General features: G+C 38.0%; 2 protein-coding genes across 3 annotated transcripts in view; one reads left to right on the top strand and one right to left on the bottom strand.

Moving 5' to 3' along the window:
- Positions 1-316: 316 nt before the first annotated feature.
- On the bottom strand, positions 317-13,803 carry LOC140239502 (methylglutaconyl-CoA hydratase, mitochondrial-like). Of its 2 annotated transcripts, none has more exons than XM_072319336.1 (9): positions 13,649-13,803; positions 10,513-10,580; positions 9,789-9,876; positions 8,819-8,998; positions 7,035-7,091; positions 5,628-5,815; positions 4,772-4,822; positions 3,498-3,545; positions 317-2,663 (listed from the first exon to the last, which is right to left on the bottom strand). In XM_072319336.1, the coding sequence occupies exons 1-9, from the start codon at positions 13,794-13,796 to the stop codon at positions 2,586-2,588; spliced, it is 906 nt and encodes a 301-aa protein (XP_072175437.1). In that variant the 5' UTR covers positions 13,797-13,803; the 3' UTR covers positions 317-2,585. The 2 variants fall into 2 exon arrangements, with proteins under 2 accessions (XP_072175437.1, XP_072175444.1); XM_072319343.1 differs by lacking the exon at positions 8,819-8,998 and adding an exon at positions 9,083-9,262.
- Positions 13,804-14,257: 454 nt separating this feature from the next.
- LOC140239518 (mitogen-activated protein kinase 14B-like) overlaps positions 14,258-21,807 on the top strand; it is a 48,372-nt gene continuing 40,822 nt past the window's right edge. Inside the window, exon 1 of the mRNA XM_072319354.1 lies at positions 14,258-14,518. Coding sequence (XP_072175455.1) covers positions 14,367-14,518 — 152 coding nt within the window. The 5' untranslated portion in view covers positions 14,258-14,366. The remainder of the gene's footprint in view (positions 14,519-21,807) is intronic.

Consider the following 21,807-nt stretch of genomic DNA (forward strand, 5'->3'; position numbering starts at 1 on the left):
TATAGCTGTACAGTGGTCTTTTGTAATACAGTCAACCTTGCTTAAGTCGATCTCGCATAAGTCGAATAATCGCCTAAGTCGAAGGTCTTTTCAAGTCCACTTCTCTTTATGCTACACAGATTTTAATCCCTCATTAAGTCAAATTTTAAGTGGAAGATATTTCATCAGTCCAAATGGAGTCGACTTAGGTGAGGTTGACTGTACACAGAACATCGATACAACAAATTACGAGTACCACTATCATAATGTAAGTGATTTTTATTTTCTTTTTTCTTTTAAATGAGAAAAGAAAGATGCATAAAAATATGATCGCTGTTTAGCATTGATCTTTAATGCACATCTGTTCATCACAAATTATTTACAACATCAAAGAAAAGATAAATTATGATGTGGTACAAGTACCCTAGTACAAGCTGTAGTCACAATTGGACACTTGTTACAAGAAGGGGATGATGAATCCTCCATTTTGCTTTTGTACTAACAGCCCTCATTTTGACAGCTGGGGAGTGGATATCAAAACAGAAAATAAGTCACTTCCAAATGCAAAATAATGTGAAAAAAAAAGTGCATAAATAAAAAACTAAGAACAATTTCAGGAGAAAGTTAAAATCTTCAAAACAACATGAAAATACCTTGATGCATTTGCATGAAATGCATTGTCACAATGAACAATAGAAATATTTCTCACTTACATTGTAGCTCTGCCATAGCTGGAGGTAGTTTGAGCCTATAATTTACACATTCTGTCTTTAAGACACCAAATGCTAGAATACGCAATTCGGGTCAGTGCTGGACGACATTAAAAAGATGGGAACCGTAATGCACTTGTGGTGTAGCTTTTGAAGAACAGTTATTGGTGTCCGAAATGTGTTTCTATGACCGACTATATAATATATGTACCCCACTGAATTATAAATGCAGGTCAATGTTCATGATGTGTGTACTGCTTGGTAATTTTCAAACATTTATTCTTGCACAAATCATTTCCTCTTCACAAACTTCATGTTCATTTTAAAGTCATAATCTGTGCAGATTTCACTAATTGAAGTTGTCAGCAAGCAGGCAAACAGAGCAAAAGAGCAAGCATCACAGGCAAAAATAAAAAGCGTGGGGGGGGGGGAGAAAGCAGTTAAAAAATACAAACATATATGAACAAAAAGATTGTTAAAATGAGACACAGATGTGGAGAAAAGTTAACATCTTTGCCTCAGTTGATTCAAGTGTACGAATATCAGTATGTTACATACTGATACACACAGACTATCCTGGCTGCAATAACCTCAAAAAAATTATATTTCCTCATTGATCTGTCAGCCAACAAGCAAGTATAAACAAAACACGCTGATGACAACAGTAAAAACACCACAGCTGCAAGGAAGCAAGTGAGCAAGCATAGTGACTACAAAAGCAAACCAGCAGCGCTGTTAAAAAAGAAAACAAAATAAAACAAATGCACACCAACCAAAAAATTATTGCATCAAAGCAAAGGGGAAGAGCAACAGAATTTACCATCTTTTGACATTCTGAATACATCAATGATACATTTCTTTGATCATCCACTCATTTTGGAGAAATGTTAACCAACCATAACATTTGATGTTCCAAGTCAAAAGTATGTACTTGTCTCGCAGCACACATTAACAAAGGTCAGAAGCCAACAACCTTTTGAAGGTTAAACATATATTCTTTGACAAACAATGTGTATACCTAGTTGATGCACATTCTCACTGAAGTATACATACTTCCATCCATATTCATCTCATAATTTTCAATGCAGAACTTGTCTGCCCAACACCTCATGATTAAAATGTGCTGCAAAAATCTTGCCTCATCATTGACATAAATTTCTTGCATGATACCCATTGAAAAACTGACCCATTAAATCTCCTAATATCAACCTCAAGAGAACAAATTTTGCTCTAGTGCATTGAAAGAAGAGACCTTTCAAAAACCCTGTACCATTCCTTAATCATTAAATGCACCATAGTGACGACTACCCACTTAATCCAATGCACCTCATCATCCATGTGTCTTCATCATTTGGAGGTTGACACATCTTAATACTGTTTATCTCGAGCATATGCCACGTTATCGAGCAGAAGATGGCAGATGAAATCTTCACATTCATGAATACAACCAAATTTCATTTCTTCCTCAGAGAAACCTTTCTTGGAAGAGCGTAGCTTTTATTGAATAAGGCTGCAATAGGGATACAGAAGGCCAATAGAACATCAACTTAAAATTTCTTGTCTCATGAGCTTGGCATGATGCATATATTTCGGAAGCAATTGGTCCTTTCGAACAAAGAAGTAATTTTTCTCTCAACTAAAAGATGGTCTTGCAGTTTATGTATTTAGATGAGAATAATGATCTCAGGACGGCAAGGTGACACTGAGTTTACAACAACAACAAAATTACAGGAAGAAAGATGAAAATAGCTGTTCTCACTCCTTGATCTTGAGTCAAATATCTGCAAGCAAAGTTGGAACCGTAGGCAGGCCTTTCAACAAGAGCTACGACCTTGTGTGAAGATTTCTCAACAATCATTTGATTGTTGCTCCACCACCAGTAGACATTGCAAAACCTCATTCTCCCTTGAATTTCGGCTTTCTCTTCTCCTTGAAAGCAATGAGACCCTCCATGCGATCCTTAGTCGGAATGACCTGCAGAAAGACACGAGTATTTGAGAGAGACAAAAGACAAATAAAGAGAAAACACAAAAATAATGAATTACTGTTTCCAGATTTTGGAGACATGAAAATGTGTTTTGATATGAATTTATGATAGGAATTAATGACATTTTCATTTTTAAAAAACAATATTCACACTTTATAAGCACTATGTACTTTTGAGAAAGATATTCACATATTTTAAAAGTGAAAATCGCCCACTGTAAATCTCACAACAAAAATACTGGTAACAACAGATAGTGATGATTCAGTGGATTAGCCAGGGGATGGAGGGGTGCAATAACTGAGTGAAATCAAGATATAAGACTGCAAACATTGCACACACATTACATGTGAACATAGAAGAGATGGCAGTTACACCTGTCCTGTACAAATTACAAGCTAAACCCTGGGAAATTGGCTACATTCATGAATGTATACTCACATACTATAGAATGTGTAACTTGTGCTCTGCACACCACAAAATGCCCTACTCCTGCATCCTAATTATCATCACACAATTGTTCTGAGACCTACAAATTCACAGTGCAGACTGCACAAAATACAACTACTGGGACCCTAGGTTAGTGTATTTCTACTACTCTACACTTTGGCCTCTTAACAAAGTGAGGAATTCTACTTTCTGACAATGAAAATCGGGACCCATCTTTCATTTCAACGTAGACCTGGCACTGGTGAATAACCATCACAGCACCAGCTTGCTTAATTAAATCAGAAAAGAAGAAAAAATGAAAGAAAGACCAGAGGAAAGGGAGAAAGACAAGAAGGATGGAAAAAAAAAAAGGATGACATATAGTGAAGCCCTACCTGAGCATAGTAGGCTTCTTCAAATGCCAGTCCTGTCGCCAGATCGACCTGTATATAGGGAAAAATGATGAAAACATGAACATGGTCGGGACTGACGCAGGTAATGTTTGTTAAAATATATACCCTTCTTTGTTTGTCATGATGGGAAACCAATATTAATTGGTAGTACAGCAAGTCGTATGATTATTAGCTAATCATGCCTGACTTTCACATCTGCATATGATTCCGACAAAAGTGGAAAAAACAAACAAACTTGAGGTCAGAAATCATACTCCCTGTCAGAAAAGAGATAATCATCTGAAAACAAAATTCAAAGTTGACGAAAATGGAAACTGACGTTTACTTGGTCATTTTATCGTATGGTTTTCTTTGCCATTACACAAGGACTTATTATGAAATGAAGACATTTTCTTAAACTTGTTGAAGACTACATGTAGTCCCAAGTTTACTCAGGCAGGTGTCTATGGGAAATGCATGTTGTATCAAAATCAGCTCATAAGTGATTATTCTTCACAAATCTGAAGTGCATGGTCATACATACTAATAGCATTTTTTGTCGGAAGTGTAAATATGAAGCTAGGAAGAAAACAACAGTTGAAAGTAATAGCTTTAAATGCTTCAATAAGTGAACAAATTGAATTAACTGGCCTTGTCACAATCAATATCCCCAAAGACAAGACCGATTCAAGTTTGTGAATGGCTTATCACAAATATATTTGTTCATAGATATCTTGATAGTGTAAACATTAATCATTTTTAAAACTCCTGCATGCATACTCTAGTGTTTTTAGCCATTTTGGCACAAAAAGTTTCATCACAACATGGGCCAAGCTCCATTTCTGAAAATTTAAAGCAAGTTCATCATCAAATAGAGCAAAATAAAATCTTTCAGGTGATACCTCACCTCAGTGGCAATTTTTTTTTTAGCAGCTTTAAATATCTCAACTTAACGAGAATGGAGGTAACTCATTTTGCGATACAGTTCTTCATACAGTGCACTCCCGTTATAACGAAAAGGGTTATAACGAAATTCCGGTTACAACGAAGTAAACATTAGGGCCGCAACGTTATCCACTCTATGTATTTTTATTGTTTATTTGTTCGGTCATAACAAAATTTCGATATAACGAAAGAAAACTGCCAGTCCCGTGGACTTCGTTATAACGGGAGTTCACTGTATCATTAAGTCTACAAAGGATGACAACATTATGACATGAGGCAACACTATTCCAATTAAGCTTTTTCCCCGGGTTGGACATAGAATTCTTGAATACCTCATTTCCTTTGTTTACAGCTTTCTTCACCATTCTCAAGGCAATTGGACCCTGGAAAAAGACAAAAACAAGGAGGAAAGATACAAAAAGAAATAATTTTATCTATGCAAATCTATATTTCTTTAATTCACTCTTCTGTTGGTGACATGAGGTGTGAAATACAACTTAAGTAATGACAGTCCTACTAGAGGGCCAACCTGTGACTGTTTTAACTTTACATAAAATTGCACTGGCAAGCAGTCCGTTTCCTTATTTCTGTGTAGATTAAAAGATTTGCTTCTGTATGAAACCTCTCGCAACATAGCCATGGCAGACTTGAGCATTCATTCACCGGCTTTACTCTGAATCAAGGCACATACACTTTGTATTCCGAAAGGAGAATGGCAACGAAAAATGCATGTAACACAATGGTAAAATGTGATGACGCACAAAAGTGCCACAAGAAAGCAAATCATCACTTATAGGTTATAGAGTATTGTAAAAGTGGAAATTTTCGCGGTGTTGAAATTTTCGCGCATTTCGCGCAACCAGAAACTAGCGTAAAAATAAAAGCATGCGAATATTTTTGGCTACGATATGTTCCAGTAGTTGAGGTCTTGATTCCGCGGAATTAAAAACACACGAAACTCTTCTAACCCCGCTGAGCGCGAAAAATTAGTCGCGCGAAAATATCCACTTTTACAGTATTCATACGGTTCCACAGAAACCAGACTGACAAAGAAAGATGCAAACAGCTGCAGCTCAACGTGTATGGGTGTGTTTGTGTGTATGCACGTGGGGGAGGGGTGTATGGACGTGTGCATCGTACTGTATTCTTCATAGATATCAGTCTTTGAAAGCAAATTTGTAGCTGTACCTGTGTCGCTATCTCTCGGGCCAGGGCAAGGGACCGCGTGTAGGCAGCTTCCTTGCTGTCGTCCTGGTCAACACAATGGTTGACCAGTCCAATGCGGGCTGCTTCCTGTCCGTCCACCACTCGCCCAGTGAACATGAGCTCTTTGGCTACTGATGGACCAACCAATCTAGGCAGCCGCTGCGTTCCACCTTCACAAAGATAAAACCACAAAAGATATATGAATGTATTGTCTTCTCATTTCCTTTCTCCTTTATTTTCTCTGATTCTGGATCCAAACTTCTTCTTCTTCTTTTTGAATTCAATATAGAAAGTCATTATAATGTCGCATAAGCGACACAAATTTTGTGCTCACCAAATCTGATGTATGATACACTATATACTTGAGCAGAAGTACTAAACACAAAGGCCCGAATTCACGAAGGTGGTACAAATGAAACCATGGTTTAAACCATGGTCATTTCGTCGACAAAATGACCGTTTCGTTAAGGAAATTATCATTTCATCGACGAAATGTTCTTTTAGTTACAAAATGTTGTCATTTCGTTTCAAAATAATCATTTCATCGACGAAATGACTGATTTCGTAACGAAATATTCCGTGCGACACTTGGTGCTCCATGGTTTTTGTCCATGGTTTAAACCATGGTTTCGTTTGTACCACCTTCGTGAACTCGGGCCAATGTGTACTTACACATATCTATCTCACTTTGGATATTTATCAAGACTAATGACAATGATAATAAAGGTTGTAGGTGATCTGTGTACCCCAAGTGGAGCCTGCTCCCATGTGGGATTGTACTGTTTCCAATTGAAGGCTCTGTACAATACAAATAAACCTTTCTGTGAGATATGCACTAAAGAAATTGGGGTTAATATTTGAATGCAAAATATTGGGATATTCTCAAATCTTCATATAATGTTGGCTGGTTCACTGAAACACACAGGAAATGATGAAAATCGGCAATGCCTATGTGGGTTGAAATTCCTCTGAGCTCTACAGGTCTGTGTGTCAAAACAAATCCATACTATTTGTTTGCTGTTTTGTTGACAATTATCTTATTATCATAACAAATTCATTCCTGCTTTCAAAAGATTTGGTCCTTGAAGCACTATTCACTCTACACCTAAGATGCATATATGCATTTATGTCATTTTCAGATCTAAACAATTCAGATACAACTAAGATGTACATCTGCAATCATGTCATTTTCACATCCAAACAAAGAAACGTTATTATACATTCATATTTCTTTCTTCTTCTTTTTCAACAACTTTAACCCATTGGGGACGAGTCCCGAGTATATTCGGGCAAGTGTCTATGGGAAATGCGTGTTGTAGCAAAATCAAACCGTCCTCAACGGGTTACGTAAGTGACCGTCAGAGTCACTCATAATAATCATTCACATACCTCCTCCAGGAATAATGGCCAGTTTGGCTTCTACCAATCCCATTTTGGCACTTGATGCTGCAAAGGAGAAACAACACATTTGATTCGCTTCAATTTGCTGCCAGTGAGTATAGGACATGCCAATGAATAAAGAAACTGAGAAACGGACTACACACTGCAAAGTAAGATATTGGTAAGATGCTTAGGTACAAGCCAACAAACTGTGCATTAACCAACAAACTGTGCATACATAGAGACACATAAGATAAGATGAATTTCATCCTATCAAAACACTATTGGTCAAATATCAAGTTCATTTCCTGAACCAAAGAACAAGGTATCTTTGGTATGAATACAACATATACCAAGATACTGTGTTATCTTGTATGCGTTACATGTTACTCCTGCAATGCTATCATAATAAAAAACTGTACACTAGTTCTAGCTACAATATAGATAGAAAGACAGATAGATAGATAGATAGATAGATAGATAGATAGATAGATAGTTAGACAGACAGGTAGATAGATAGAAAGATAGATATATAGATATATAGATGAATTAGTAAATAAATTAATATATCTATAGATGAATGAATAAATAAATAAAAAAATAGAGACAAACTTTCAAGGGCCTAGTTTGTGGCATTGGTCTGTATAGGTACATGCTCTAAAAGGTTTCTTGAGTAAAATGTTCTTTCAACAAGATAACATCATTTTGATGATATGAAATACCTACTGTACACATGGAATATATTGCAGTCTTGAAGTTTGTGTGTGTGTGTGTGTGTGTGTGTGTGTGTGTGTGTTTAATACTTCATGCACCATTAAATTTGTGGGACAAATGATGAAACACAGAATTGCAGGAAATATCAGAACACGTACAAGAATGCCTTCATCCTTGAAATTATTAACAAGCAAGTTCACTGAAAGTGATCCAGCATGACAAAAATTAAGCACCTAAAATTTCCACAGCACAGTACAAACATCAGGGTCATTTTACTCATTAGCAACATTAGCACAGATCACTGGTACATACAAGCATGCATTATGCTCATGATTGTGGTTTCCTTTGGATGAAATGAGTTGAGCATTTCGGACTTTGACATAAGGCTATACTGAATATCAAATATAATATTTACACAATATTCACTATGGCAACAGCAATTCAATTTATTATAAATTTCATAATTTACTCATTATTTTTTCTGATCTACAACTAACAAGGCTATTTCAGAGTGCTAAAACGTTGGCAAAGTGAGCACGTGAGCGACCAAGTATAAACAAAAAAGTAATATGCTGGCCCATATGTAAAACAGGAAGCAAGAAAGTATGATAGTACATCTCGGCTCTAAAGGAACAATACATGGATAAAAATTCTCAAATATGGTGTCGATATAAGCATGGTCATTAATTTCAATACTCTGGAGAAGAAGAAAAAAAATTTTGAAATGAAATAAGATGTAATAACAAAGTTGCAAATGTAGCTCTATTAAATCCACAATGAGCAAGAAAAAGATATGTACACATAGAGGTGGAAAGGTTGGTATTCTATAAGTGAGCACATCAGAAGACTGCAGCAGAGGACTGGAGCAATCTGAAGTCAAAGTGCTGGTTTCCTTAAAATGGATAGAATGGCAGAGAGTGGTAAAGAAAGATAAAGGTGTGCTGGGTCTACATTCTGGCAAACACAAGCACAATCAGCATAGCGAACAAAACATATCGAGGAAACAGCATGAAATCTTCAAGCCAGCAAAGGAGAAAACATGCATGTTTGTTCGTCATTGAATTATTGGACAGTCTCACCAGCTACCAACATGTCACATGACAGGGCCATCTCTAGGCCGCCGCCCACGGCAACGCCGTCCAGAGCTGCTATGGTAGGCATGGGCAGGTCACCAAACTCGAGGATGGCCTTGCGCAATCGTGCGACAAACGGACCGACTTCTTCCTGCGGCATCATTATCCGTTCCTTGAGGTCGGCTCCTGGGGGGACGTAAAAGCACAGTTGGGAGACGGAGATAACACATCAGTGCTATCAACTGAGAAAGCGAACTGCAAACAACTTACAGGCGACTCGCATGTCGCAGCTTAGTGCCATCTCCATTCCCCCGCCCATGGCGACCCCGTCAATGGCAGCTATGGTCGGCATGGGCAGGTCACCCAGATCCAGAATCAGCTGGCGCCCTCTACTGACGGCTGGGCCCACCTCGTGCTCCTTCATCGTGATACGCTCTTTCAAGTCCGCACCTAAAGTGTTGGCACATTGGATCACAATATACGTTTCTTGGCATTTCAGGACTAACTACTTCTCCAAGCAAATTTCTGCATACCTGTACTACTTTACATTGCCCTTTACAGAGCTAAATATGGGAACTAGTGACACATATAATTACAATTGTACATGCATTCAATGGTTTTAGATATCAACAATATTGATCAGATCTCTTCTTTCAGGCTGTCAAGCTCAGCAGATCAAAAATGATAATGATGGACAATTATCAAAATAATCTGAAGAACCATGATATCTAATTTTGGTCAAAAAATGGGAACATTTGCAGAAAAACATGCTGTATTATTTCAGAAAAAAACTTAAAAATATACTATCTAACTTTACATAGATAAGGACATACTGTACTAATGCACAAGTCATCAGACTCAGTTAAGGGTGAACGTCATATGGCTTTGAGATTGAGAAATATAAAATGGTATCTCAAAATGAAAGAAGACTACAATGTATTTGATGAAAGTGAAGGATGAATTTATGGATCCAAACCTGCACAGAAAATTCCAGGGACTTCACTTCTAATGATGACTGCTCTGACATTGTTATCAAACTTCACCGACATCACCGCCTCTTCCATCTAGAATGTAAAGAAAATTTCAATTTCAATTTCTTTTCATATTTGTTATGAAAATGTCATACAATACAAAATTAGTACAAATTTGGTGAAACCTTCATCTGGGTGTAAAACTGTCTAAGCAAGAAAACATTATGGTCTATTTACAATAGTACTGGGCCATAATCTTACAAAGTAGGAGAAATATGGTGGGACTGTAGCCTTTTGTTATATAGACTAGCAGACAACAAAGCTTAACAGAATTGAAATGCACAACTTCCTCTTACCACATCTAATGTTTTGAATGGGTATAGCAGGGCTCCACACTAACTTTTATTTTTGGTGGCCCAAAGGCAAACATCAGACCTTTTTTGGTGGCCCGATCAGGCCACCAAATTCTTCATTTCTGAAATTTTGGTGGCCCGATGTGCGTTTTTGGTGACCCCGGGCCACCGGGCCACCATTAGTGTCGAGCCCTGGGTATAGAATCCAAAGTTTTAGCAATGACTGAGTGTAAAAGCAATTTTCGAACCACAACCCAAATGGCATCAAGAATATCTGATTATTGCACTGACAGCTCATACGGTAAATGTTACTATCATATCATTTTTTTTGAGAGAAACTATTTCATAAATACAAATATCATCGCAGGATACTTACTAGTCTTAGAAGGTTTTTGCTGATTGCATTCTTGGCTTCAGGTCTGTTCAGTCCAAGGACGACAATTTCTGTTGTTAGAAAAAAATAATAAAAACAAAGTATAATTTTTATCAAGAAATTGCTATGGGTACATTATAAAATTCCTCACTTTTTCTCACAAATTTTGAAACAACTAATTCCAATCACAGCAATAACGTAATGTCCTGTGGTGTATTCCTGTGTTTACAAATGGCACATTCAAGGTGGGAGGATACTTGGTGATTGTGAGAAACAATATCTAGGGTCTAATTACAAGTAATGACGTACAAGGTCACTTCAGCAAATTGTTATGGTTCACTTTCCCACTCTTAGCTGATGAATATATACTTCAAATAATACAATCTGAAATGCAGTATGCCTACATCTGCATTGTGTGAAATTTTAGTGGAGGGTAAACAGAACTCTTGTCTACAAGACAAATCGATAAACACTTACAATTCTACAACCATAAAATCTTCAGTCTGAACATAGATCATTTGTGAGTGCCCGGCTAAAACCCCCACAAAAAGTCGCAGATTAGGAACCTCTGTTGCGGACCAAAGTGGCCATTTGGGTTGACAGACTCAAACTTTATAAGTTTGTCTTACATGGGAGGGTAATCTCTTCTCTACCTACATGTACTATCAAAATTTGGCGACATAAAAAAAGAGAGGAAATTTAGGTATTAGCAGTTTTTCTGGACCAATTTTTTTTTGTTGACAGGCACTGCTTCACTGTGTTTTTCACCGATACTTCTGTACAGCACGCCTAAGTGACCTAATCTTTAAATCCTCTTTTCTCCCTTTTCTATGAAACTGCATCTCCTAACTCTCTCTTATATCAATCACTTTTTTTAAATTAGTTGGGATGGCTTAATTTGAACAAGTTCATATCTATCATTTTAAACCTTGGAGATTTACTCTTTCAAACTACCGGTATGTATAAAAGTGAAAAGTCATTTCAGCCTACTTTTTGTGGGTTTTGAGAAAGGTGGTCCCATTTATTAACCTCATCTTCAAGTAATCCGATGACTATGTCAACCGATGACTATGTCAAAAGCAAATTCCACACCTGTGTGAGTTGACTTTGAAAAAGAATGACAAGTCACAGAAAGTAGGCTCACATTAAAGGTTTAATGGGAAAGTCAAGTTTCACATTTTCAGCAAAAAGATAATAAGTTGTAACCAAACATGCAAATTAGTACTAGTATATCAGATGAAACAACGCTATCATTACACTTTGTACTTCCAAACTCTCCCATTAGTTTTTTACAAGAAAAAAAAATAAACAAAAAATATTCATAAATTAATAAAAAGAATGTCCTCCATCAATGATTAAGCCACTAATATACAAAATCCCTTTTCTCCCTGAAGTAAAAGCTACCATTGCTTTGTACAAGCCACAAGACTAAAAATGATTTGGGAGGATGTAACTTATTCATTTTCATTTGATATGAGTAAAGGGGAAAAAAAGAAACTGAAAATAAATCTAGCTGCACAGGTCAGTGGGAGGTTTGCATGTGAGAACTTTATACCATCACTTCTTCTGATGTGATTTGCAAATGTGGTCATATCATTTTATCCCGTGTATGGTGAAATGGAGGGCTAATGAAAAGCAGGGCAGTCTGACTGCCCTGCTTTTCATTAGCCCCTCCATTTCCAACAACTTTTGTTTCAATACAGTTCAAAGTGTTTCCCTTTACTGCAATGATATCAGGGGCAGATCCAGGAATTCTGTAAAGGGGGGCACAACTAATGTTTCTGGAGCCACTTCTGGGTTTCATTTCATTTTTTTTAATTTCTTTTGTTTTTAACGAAAAATAAAGAGGGGGGGGGGGGTGCAATGGTTGTGCCCCCCTGTGGATCCGCCACTGGATATACACAGACAAAGCATACTATAAAATGAGGAATGTTCGCGTGCATTTTAATTTCGCAAATTTCGCGAGCACTAAAATTTGCAAAATTAAAATGCACGCGAAAATTCTTGCCTACACAAGTATCATTGTATTGCATTTGGACTTTTTAGAGTTCTACCTGTAGATCTAGTATGGTAGCCCTACTACATATCGACCACCCTTATTGAAACCGACCGCGTATAATTCGCGCACTGAACACTTAGTACGCACTTCTCTGCGCGCAAAGCACATAAAAATGGATTGGCTTTGAATGTAAATGAGGATGGTGTGGGAAAACGCGATAATTCACTGTTCATTAATGGTTTTAATCAAGGACAAAATTTCGAATGAATATTTTCACCGAATCGTAATGACAGCACCATGTAATGTCTATGGAAGTTTCTAAAAGGCTTCTAAAAAGCTTCGTACAACACGGTGTTCAATACAACTCGGTTTGCGTGCATTGTCAATGCAAAAACAGCGGTCGATCCTAATAATGCGATTTACCGCGGGGAGCTGAAACGAGGCCACGCAAGTTCGTCGGCGATATTTTTGCACTGAAACTTCGAATCAAAAAGGGAACAACGGCATTTGATAGAGCTGGATTTTCTCAATCACGTAGGTCAAGTTTTTTACGTGAATTTTAGTGTTAAATATTCTTATCAAGCAAATAAACATTAGGCGGTCGATTAGTAGTAGGTCCAACCATACATGTACCATAATTGTCCATATGTGATGTGAGTAGCCAACTTAACAAAGTTTGATTACACTTACGAGAAGTCAGTGTAAATTTATGTACCTACAGTAGATCTAAAGTAGAAATCCTAGTCTGTCTAGAGTCTAGACGAATAATAACCTATTAGACCCTTCTAGACTATATTCTTTCTAACCATGGCATGGGGGCATGATGGAGCCCTTTAAAATTACTATGCTACATACAGCCTGCACCATTTTCTACCACACTGCTTCTGTTGTTCTAGATTCTAGAAGTTGCACAGTATGCATGCATCCACTTAACTATACAAAGCTCAGCTCACTCAGTCGCTGTTGTGCTTCGCACAGCACAGCGTCTGGTTCTGGCTGGCACGTCTGTTCGGGCTACATGCTGATGCCACGCCGCCGCGTGCGTCAGGCCGGCCGCTGCACTGCGCGCTAGCTGGCGCTGCACAGCAGTGCGTGATTAGAATCAATCTGTTTAAAAACTTGAAGTAAAATGTGACAAACCTCCATCGTCGAGGTAGTTGACACGTAGGTCATCGGGGGATGAACTATATCTACAGGTTTGAGTAAGCAGATATTGTCTCCTTATGACTACTCGTGACTTTAGCAAAACAGAAGATCGCTGCAGGAGTTTCGCCATGTAAGTCGCCATCTTGAAAACCACGCCTCCTCGGCGACTGGTTTGCCAGTTGCCTCGATATATGCAGGTGGTATTAAAGAAGAAATAATAATTCCAATGCTAATTAAAAAACAAAAGAGACCTATTTTATTTTATTCAGTTAAATATTTATGACCTTTTAATAAATATTAATGTTTTGGCCAATTATCTTCAAATGGGACAAAATCATCTCACTTTCTCATGGCCATGGTCATCCATTCGAGAGTAGTGTGCGACGGCGAATCTAGGACAATCCGAATGCAGCGCAGCGCGCGCAGCATAGTGCGTTTGATATAATGATGCATGCAGTGACTGAACGTACAAGAAATGTATGTATCATCAGTACAGTGGTGGGATCCGAGGCTGTGTGTACGTGACGTGTGTGTACGGTGTGTGTGTATGCGGTATATTCTAGTGCACTAGTGGCTACGAAAAATCGCAGGGAGGATCTCTAGGAGGACAGAGACGCTCGAGAAATAGGTGACAGCCCGTGACACTTTTATGTGCTAGGAACAGAAAGAATCGGGAGAAAATTTCAAACATTTTTTTCTTCGAACAGGGGAGATGCAGAAGAAGATGTCTGCTTCCAATCCCAATGCTCCGCTGCCGTTGCCGCCGGGATACCATCGCATGGAACTGAACAAAACCGAGTGGGAAGTCCCAGATCGGTACGTGCAGTTGGAGCCTGTGGGATCAGGCGCCTACGGACAAGTATGGTGAGTACATTTCTGCTGCTGCACAGTCTACATCATGCACCACCACCAAGCACCACCCGTGCTGCATGCTGAGTGCTAGCTGGCAGAAGCACTGTACTGTGCAAGCCAGGCCAGGGGGGCATGTTTTTGTTGGATTGGTTGTTTTGGTCGTGTTGATTTAATTATTATTGTTGTCTTGATTTATCGCCTTCATGGATAGAACCTAAGCTTTCGGCTTATAACTACATTGTACATCTTTTATGTAGAGTAAAACCACCAGTTTTCGGCCGGCCTCCAGAATCCGGACACTTCCTTCACTTATCACACAAGTACTAAGTAGCTATCACAAGCCAGCAAATTCTACTGTCACAACACACGCATATCAGTCACATCATTTCACATAATTTACTGACACTCTTGTTCACAGTAGGGGCGCTGGTCCGAGAATGCGGATCGTCCGCACAAACGAGGGTATCTTCGTAAACGCGGAAAAATCGCGTCCGCGAAAATCAGGATCGGTAGCTTTTTCGCGGACGATTTTTTTCCTCGGGGCTTTGCGGGCTTAGGGGTACCGAACCGCACGCTCTAGATGCGATAAACGGATTCCTCGTGTACAAATACCCCTAGTTCACCGTCTACTTTTGTGGGTTGTCCGTCTTCCCGTGGATTTATCGCGCGAAATGTGAAAGTCGCTGTGCTGTCATTGGCAATACACGCATCATGGAGCAACACACCTACGAAGTAACCAATGCACTTTGCAGTGGAATTATGGCAAATTTGAACGGTATGAATATTTCTGATCGATAAAATATTAATTCTAATTATTGTTAATTAATATTCCGATTTCCGATTGCCTGGTTTGGCGACTGTATGCCGGTACCTAAAATCCCGTTGTGAACACCGTTGTGTTGAATATGTCCGACTGCCCGTGCATGGCAGCTGCGTTCATGCCGACGTTAGTTTCCCATGTACGGTATAATGTATGCATGCACATGGACATTTAAATGACCACAAACAAAACAGAAAGTGCTTTAATATTCAAGGACCGGTTGAATAAAACTAACAACAAAACTTTATGCAAAAAACAAAAAACAAACACGAAAAAAAAAAAGTAATTATTTTGAAACAGTGGAAACGAAATTATCAAAGATACTTCTTTCGATCGCATCTAACTTGTTAAATGATATTCCCATTTTTAAAATCCCAATAATAATTTATAAAATAAACGTGAAAATGGCTCCCATAAGTGAGTACTGTAGCAATTTTAAAGACTGGTCTCACTACAGTTATAGAGTATGCAGTGCTGATAGTTTTAACCAAACTGTGTTTGATTTATTCCTGTGAATCATTGTATCTATGAGGGTGAGATCTCACCTGTAGGTCCGGTAGCACGCCCGTCCTCGTGGAGTCAAGTGAGGGGAGAGGCCAGTATTATTATGGTAAGAAAAGTTACCGGTACCAGAACTTCTCACATGATGGCCCACACGCATGCTTCATTAATCATATCACATTTGTTTTATTGGTTATTGCATCATAAGCAGGAACAGATTATATGTACTTCTTTAGAAGTGTTATACGTGTGTCACATCTTAAATTCTGTTTGAATCTACAGTAGATGCAAGTGTACTAACCAAACTACATCTCTTAATTTCATAAAGATGACCTCCAAGAACTGATGGATGTTCACATTGAGGAAATGAAGGAGTTGCGTAATGAAGGCCAAAACGAACCAGGTAAGCAACGTTACACATAAAAGTAACATTGATATATTGCTACTAATCTGATCACATTGCATATTTATATTTCTCTCCGTGAAACCGGAACATTTCTTGACAGTTTTTGTATTTTTCTTTCCTTGTCTTATGGCACAGATCCCAACAGCACAATCGAAGTTGAGCAAGGTAAGATCATACGATGTGTAGGATAATGGCAGCTCTGAAATAGGCCCTACACTCTTCCCTGAATCATTATTATTATTGCTCAACAATGCTTAACTGCATGTTGCGTTGGCAAGAGGAGCTGATATGGTGCACTTGCGTTACTACGACACGAACGACATATTGTTACAACGTCGAAGCACATGCAAAAATTCAGATTTAAAAATAAACATCATTGAGTCGCTCAAAACTAAAACGTTTAATAGCTAGATGATTTTTGATTGAACTAAGTAACTTCCGGGCGACATTGAAAAAGAAAAACGAAATTTATTCAATTAGACCCTATAACGAAATGCGGGACGCTTACGATACACAGTATAACTTCAGCATAAGAAAAATTTAGCGAGCGTCGCTTTGTTGAAGAACGCATCACATTTTAGTGGGTTTAAATAGAAATCGCTCTGCGTTTCACGGAACTTGCATTAGGCCATATTATAAGATAATCCGAAATGCAATTACGATCGTTTTTCCGAAGGTTCGTAATTCCAAAACACACAAATTCTGTTTGCAGTGTACCTAGATGTTCGTTGCAAATCCGAAATAAACTACTGTCCGTCATTGCGACATTGTTTGTATGGCATTAGTTACTGCGAAGATTCGTTTTTCCTTGCGTTCAGTAATCCGAAAATGAAATAAGGTTCGCTATTACGAAGGTTCCTTAATCCAAAAATGTTAGGAATCTTTGTGTTTCAAGGTTCGTTAATCGGAAATAAAAATCATCGTTTTTAGATCAACAAGTCTTCGGATAATGAACCGTTTTCATTTCAGGATGAACGGTCTTTTTCTATGAACAATAAACCTTATTTCCATTTTATGATAAACGAAACGTAATAACGAACATTTTCTCATTGACGGATGAACGAACCTTCGCAAAAACGAATGATACATGTACTTCATTTCGGATTAATGGACTTTCAGAATAGCAAACCTTCAATTTCCTTTTCATATAAAAAGAACCTTTCATTATTAACGGATGAACGAACCTCCGGAAAATCGAATGATACTTCATTTCGGATTAATGGACTTTCAGAATAGCAAACCTTAAATTTCCTTTTCATATAAACAGAACCTTTCATTGACGGATGAACGAACCTCCGGAAAAATCGAATGATACTTCGTTTCGGATTAATGGACATTCAGAATAGCAAATCTTAAATTTCCTTTTCATATAAAAAGAACCTTTCATTGACGGATGAACGAACCTCCGGAAAAATCGAATGATACTTCATTTCGGATAAATGGACTTTCAAAATAGCAAACCTTAAATTTCCTTTTCATATAAAAAAAGAACCTTTGGAACAACCGTTACGAACCTTGGGAATAGCGAGCCGTAAAACCGGCGACCCGTCGAAACGACGAACCTTTTATAGTACAACGGACATTAGGAACAATGAACCTTTGGAATAGTACTCGAATCCTCAACTACTTTGATGTGATTTCAAACTAAGCATGAAGTACAAACAACTACAGTATATCTCTATTAAATGTACATTATCAACGAAATTAGAGTGATAACATTGCATTTAATATTGCTTTTTAGCGTATTATGGGTAGTCGATAATCGCATACCGGTAATATAAACGGAGCTTGAGTGTTGGGTTTTGTGTGTGTGTGTGTGTTGTTGTTGTTGTACACAAAAAATTTGATACAAGGAAACAAAACTGCCGATCCCGAAGACTTTGTTCTAACGTCAGTGCACTGTACTTCGGCAAGATATCTTTATCGTAAATGACTGTAGCTTGATTATGTCGGACATACAGTGTATTATATTTTACATCAAATAGTTTTATTTAAAAGAACAAAAATATGTCATGGAATGGGTTACCATGCATATAAAGAGAACCAGCTATGTTTAAGAGAGGTTATAGATATATAATTTGAATAATGAACAACTAATTACATAATATAAGAGCTACAATGTACGCTCCTATCGTGTTTCATGTACAATTCTGCCACTACACTCAAAACTGCCGAGTTACTTTTGTTGTACAAATTAATTACAGTATTTGTTCTTCTCTTTGATTCAGTGAATGATCTTGGAGGACAGAACACGACAGCAGTTCTAGAAGTTGATGTTGAAGGGCACATGTTCATGCAAGTTGGGCTACTCCCAATTCATGTTCGCATGTTCGGCTTGCTCCTCACGAATGTCGGCTTTCCCGGCGGCTCTCGGTACCAGTGTCACGGCGTCATGAAACATAGCTTGCACCTGTCGTCATGCAATTAACATCCAGAATTACTGCTCAACTTTCCTTCAGCTTGTTCTTGATGGAAATGACGCTGTAACCTTAATTCTCATGACTTAATTCTGTAGAAAAAGAAAATGACATTTTTATTTCGAAACGGGGAAAACTTGTGTGATATCAAAGTATGCAGATCGTAAAGTGACTGTAGGCATAATGTTACAATATTGTGTACTTGACCAACGGTGTTGTATATAATGTTAGGGACATTCCTTCCTGATATGTTGCTGTGTATGAACAGCTATGTGCTTAGCATCTACCCATTCTGTTTGTAACTGAAAAAAAAGTCACCAAACTATCCTCTCCCGAGGACAAAAGATAAAAAGTCTTGACATCAGCTCCTACAATAAAGTCATACTTTTGTTTATGCCCTCCTCGGTAACTCCTAGGCCAAGATCTGTCTGTGCCAAACTGTTTGGTAACTGTTTAATAATAATCATTAAGTGCAATTTCACGTTCAACACTCACTAATCTTTTACAATTTACTAAGTTTATTATTATGTCTGTTATACTTAAATTGTCAATTATCTATTTGTTTGTTTCTTCTTTTTTTTTTTTTTTGCTTTCCAGTTATCTTACTGCTGAATGTTTCATTATTCTAGGCATACAATGTAATTAGGCTTTTAGTCTTTTTTTTAAAGCATAACGCTTGTATCATAATTCTAGCTAGCATTAATATTATCAGCACAGAAAGGAAATGCATGCATCGTGTGCTGTGATACGTGGTACCTGTGCCTATATATTTTTTTATAGCATTGGCAATAAAAATGTGAAGATTTGGGTGTGTGTTTGTGATTAAATGGTACAAAAGTATGTACCTGATTTCTTGGCGTTTGTTTTGTTTGTTTGTTTTTTTCTTGATGTATGATAACAATTTCGTGGCATTTGGGTATACAGACTACTCTCAAACACCCAAATTGCATACACATGCATACCCACACAAGACTTCTAATACATACAGGTTTCGTCAGCGCTATTGAATGGAAAATACTAATGTGTGTCGTTTTCAACTAAAAATTGTAGTAATTGAATGATAGACGTAAACAGACTTGAAACTCATCTGCCTTTCACATACAAATCAACATGCCACAATAGGCCGCTTGCAAGAATTATTCACAATTTAGAGAATCCCGAGTGAAACATCCATGTAATCCAAGCACATCTAGAGATCTACTCAGGTATGTTATGCCGATAGTCTATACAAACATCACAATGATTAATAGTAGGACATCGATACTCACGTTTAGGTTGAAGAGCATTTTGCTAATAAAACTCGATCCATATTGCTCCTAGAAACGCAAAATTTGCATGACTTGTAAATTGATGTCGCAATGCGCAGCATGCAGCGGTACGTATATTTTTATCACGCGAAGCGAGGTAAACACAAATGTATGCATTTGTGTTTACCTCGCTTCGTGTGGTACGTTTGTATTATAGAGATAGCCCTACATGTATTACATGTATGTCAGCTTCAACTTACAACAAAACATATGCATGGGCACACAGAAAACGAGGAAAGCAGTGATCTCTGTTTATTGCACATCGTCCTCATTTACGAGGGTCAAAGCAAGAAGCAATCAACAGTCGCGCTTTTGCGTCCTTACTTTTGGGGACAATCATAGTTTTCTAAGGTTATATCGGTTTTTAAGGACGCATCCTCATTTGTCGGGACGCCGTTCGCCGAGAAGTCGGCAGCTTGCGACGTAGTCGCCGTATACGAAGACGACCCTCATATACAAATACGATCCTCATTCTCGGACCAGCGCCCCTACTGGTTCACAATAAGAAAGTGCCTGAGTCACCTCTGAAAATCCATCTAAAATCCCAAATTTTGTCGTAAAAAACAGAGAATCGGCGTAACTTTTCCAAAGCGTGCACGAATTTGGTCTCGTGTCAGTATCGCCAAAAAAGCGTTAAAAATTGAAAAACTATGTTGTTCTGTTGCAGGATTTTTTGCTTATCGGCAAGCTCAGAGTTGTATCCTCAAAAACACAAAAGAAAAACAAAATCTCTGTACGTGCAGATGCAGTGAATAAATGTACTGGGGCTGAATGCAAGTGCTGAGTCACCAAAATTCGGACACTAACTGTAAATGGGCGCCGCAACATCCCCAATGCAACCTTGCACCAACTACAACAAGTATGGCACGTGGCACATTTTTCAGCGGCCTTGTATGCGTATTGACATTGAAAGCGCAAAGTGCGTGTCTGGATTCTGGAGAGGCCAGATGGATTCTGGGGGATTATCAAGGTGTTAATATTTTGGGATTTTGTGAAATTTTATGATGTATTCAACAAAATCAACATTAAGATATAAAAAGTAGTTTGTTATATTTAACATAAGTTGTACATTGTTGTAGTATAATTTTGTATGTATCATTTGAGTTTAACAAATATTGCAGAAAAGCGTAAAAGTGTCCAAAAACTAGTGGTTTTATTCTATAGGGACAGGTGCTACACACTCCAAATTAGCAGGATAATTAGAAAAATCTGTCTGTCCGGAGCAGTTTTTCAATCATATTTTCGACATTTACATGGCTCTCCTCTGACCTGTAACTGCTATACATGTATGTAGGAGAGGATTCCGTGAAGCCAACGTAGTCTCTGCAGAACATATCACAGAAGACCAGATACACACCGATCTTTCGTTCAACTGGATAATTTCACTTTCTTAACCGAATCTCAAGATTTACATTCACAATCCTTGGCATATTTTGAGATTTTTTTTCTGTATGGACACCCCCCCCCCCCCCATAAAAAAACCCAAACAAACAAATAGTGCAATCAGCATTACAATCCAAATCCCAAGAAATGTTGCAATTATTTCAAAATTAAGGCAATACTTTGAGAAATAACTAGCACAATGATCTGCACCGCGGCAAGTGTGTGCATTATATGCGCTGTGTGTGTACAATGTACAGTATGTGTGGACGCTGGAGCGAAAAAAGTCTGGAGATTTTGTTAATCCTGTCACTCAAAACATGCATAATGATAATAGAGTACAGGTTCTATTGAACAGCATGACTGTGGAAACACAAGGACGATTCATGGCCACCATTTCGGTAGATTTCGGCATGTGCAGTTTGGTTGACAAATTATTGCGATCAGCAATTAGCGGGATATTTATGCCC

This window comes from Diadema setosum, chromosome 2 (genome assembly GCF_964275005.1).
Source record: "Diadema setosum chromosome 2, eeDiaSeto1, whole genome shotgun sequence".
Taxonomy (NCBI): domain Eukaryota; kingdom Metazoa; phylum Echinodermata; class Echinoidea; order Diadematoida; family Diadematidae; genus Diadema; species Diadema setosum.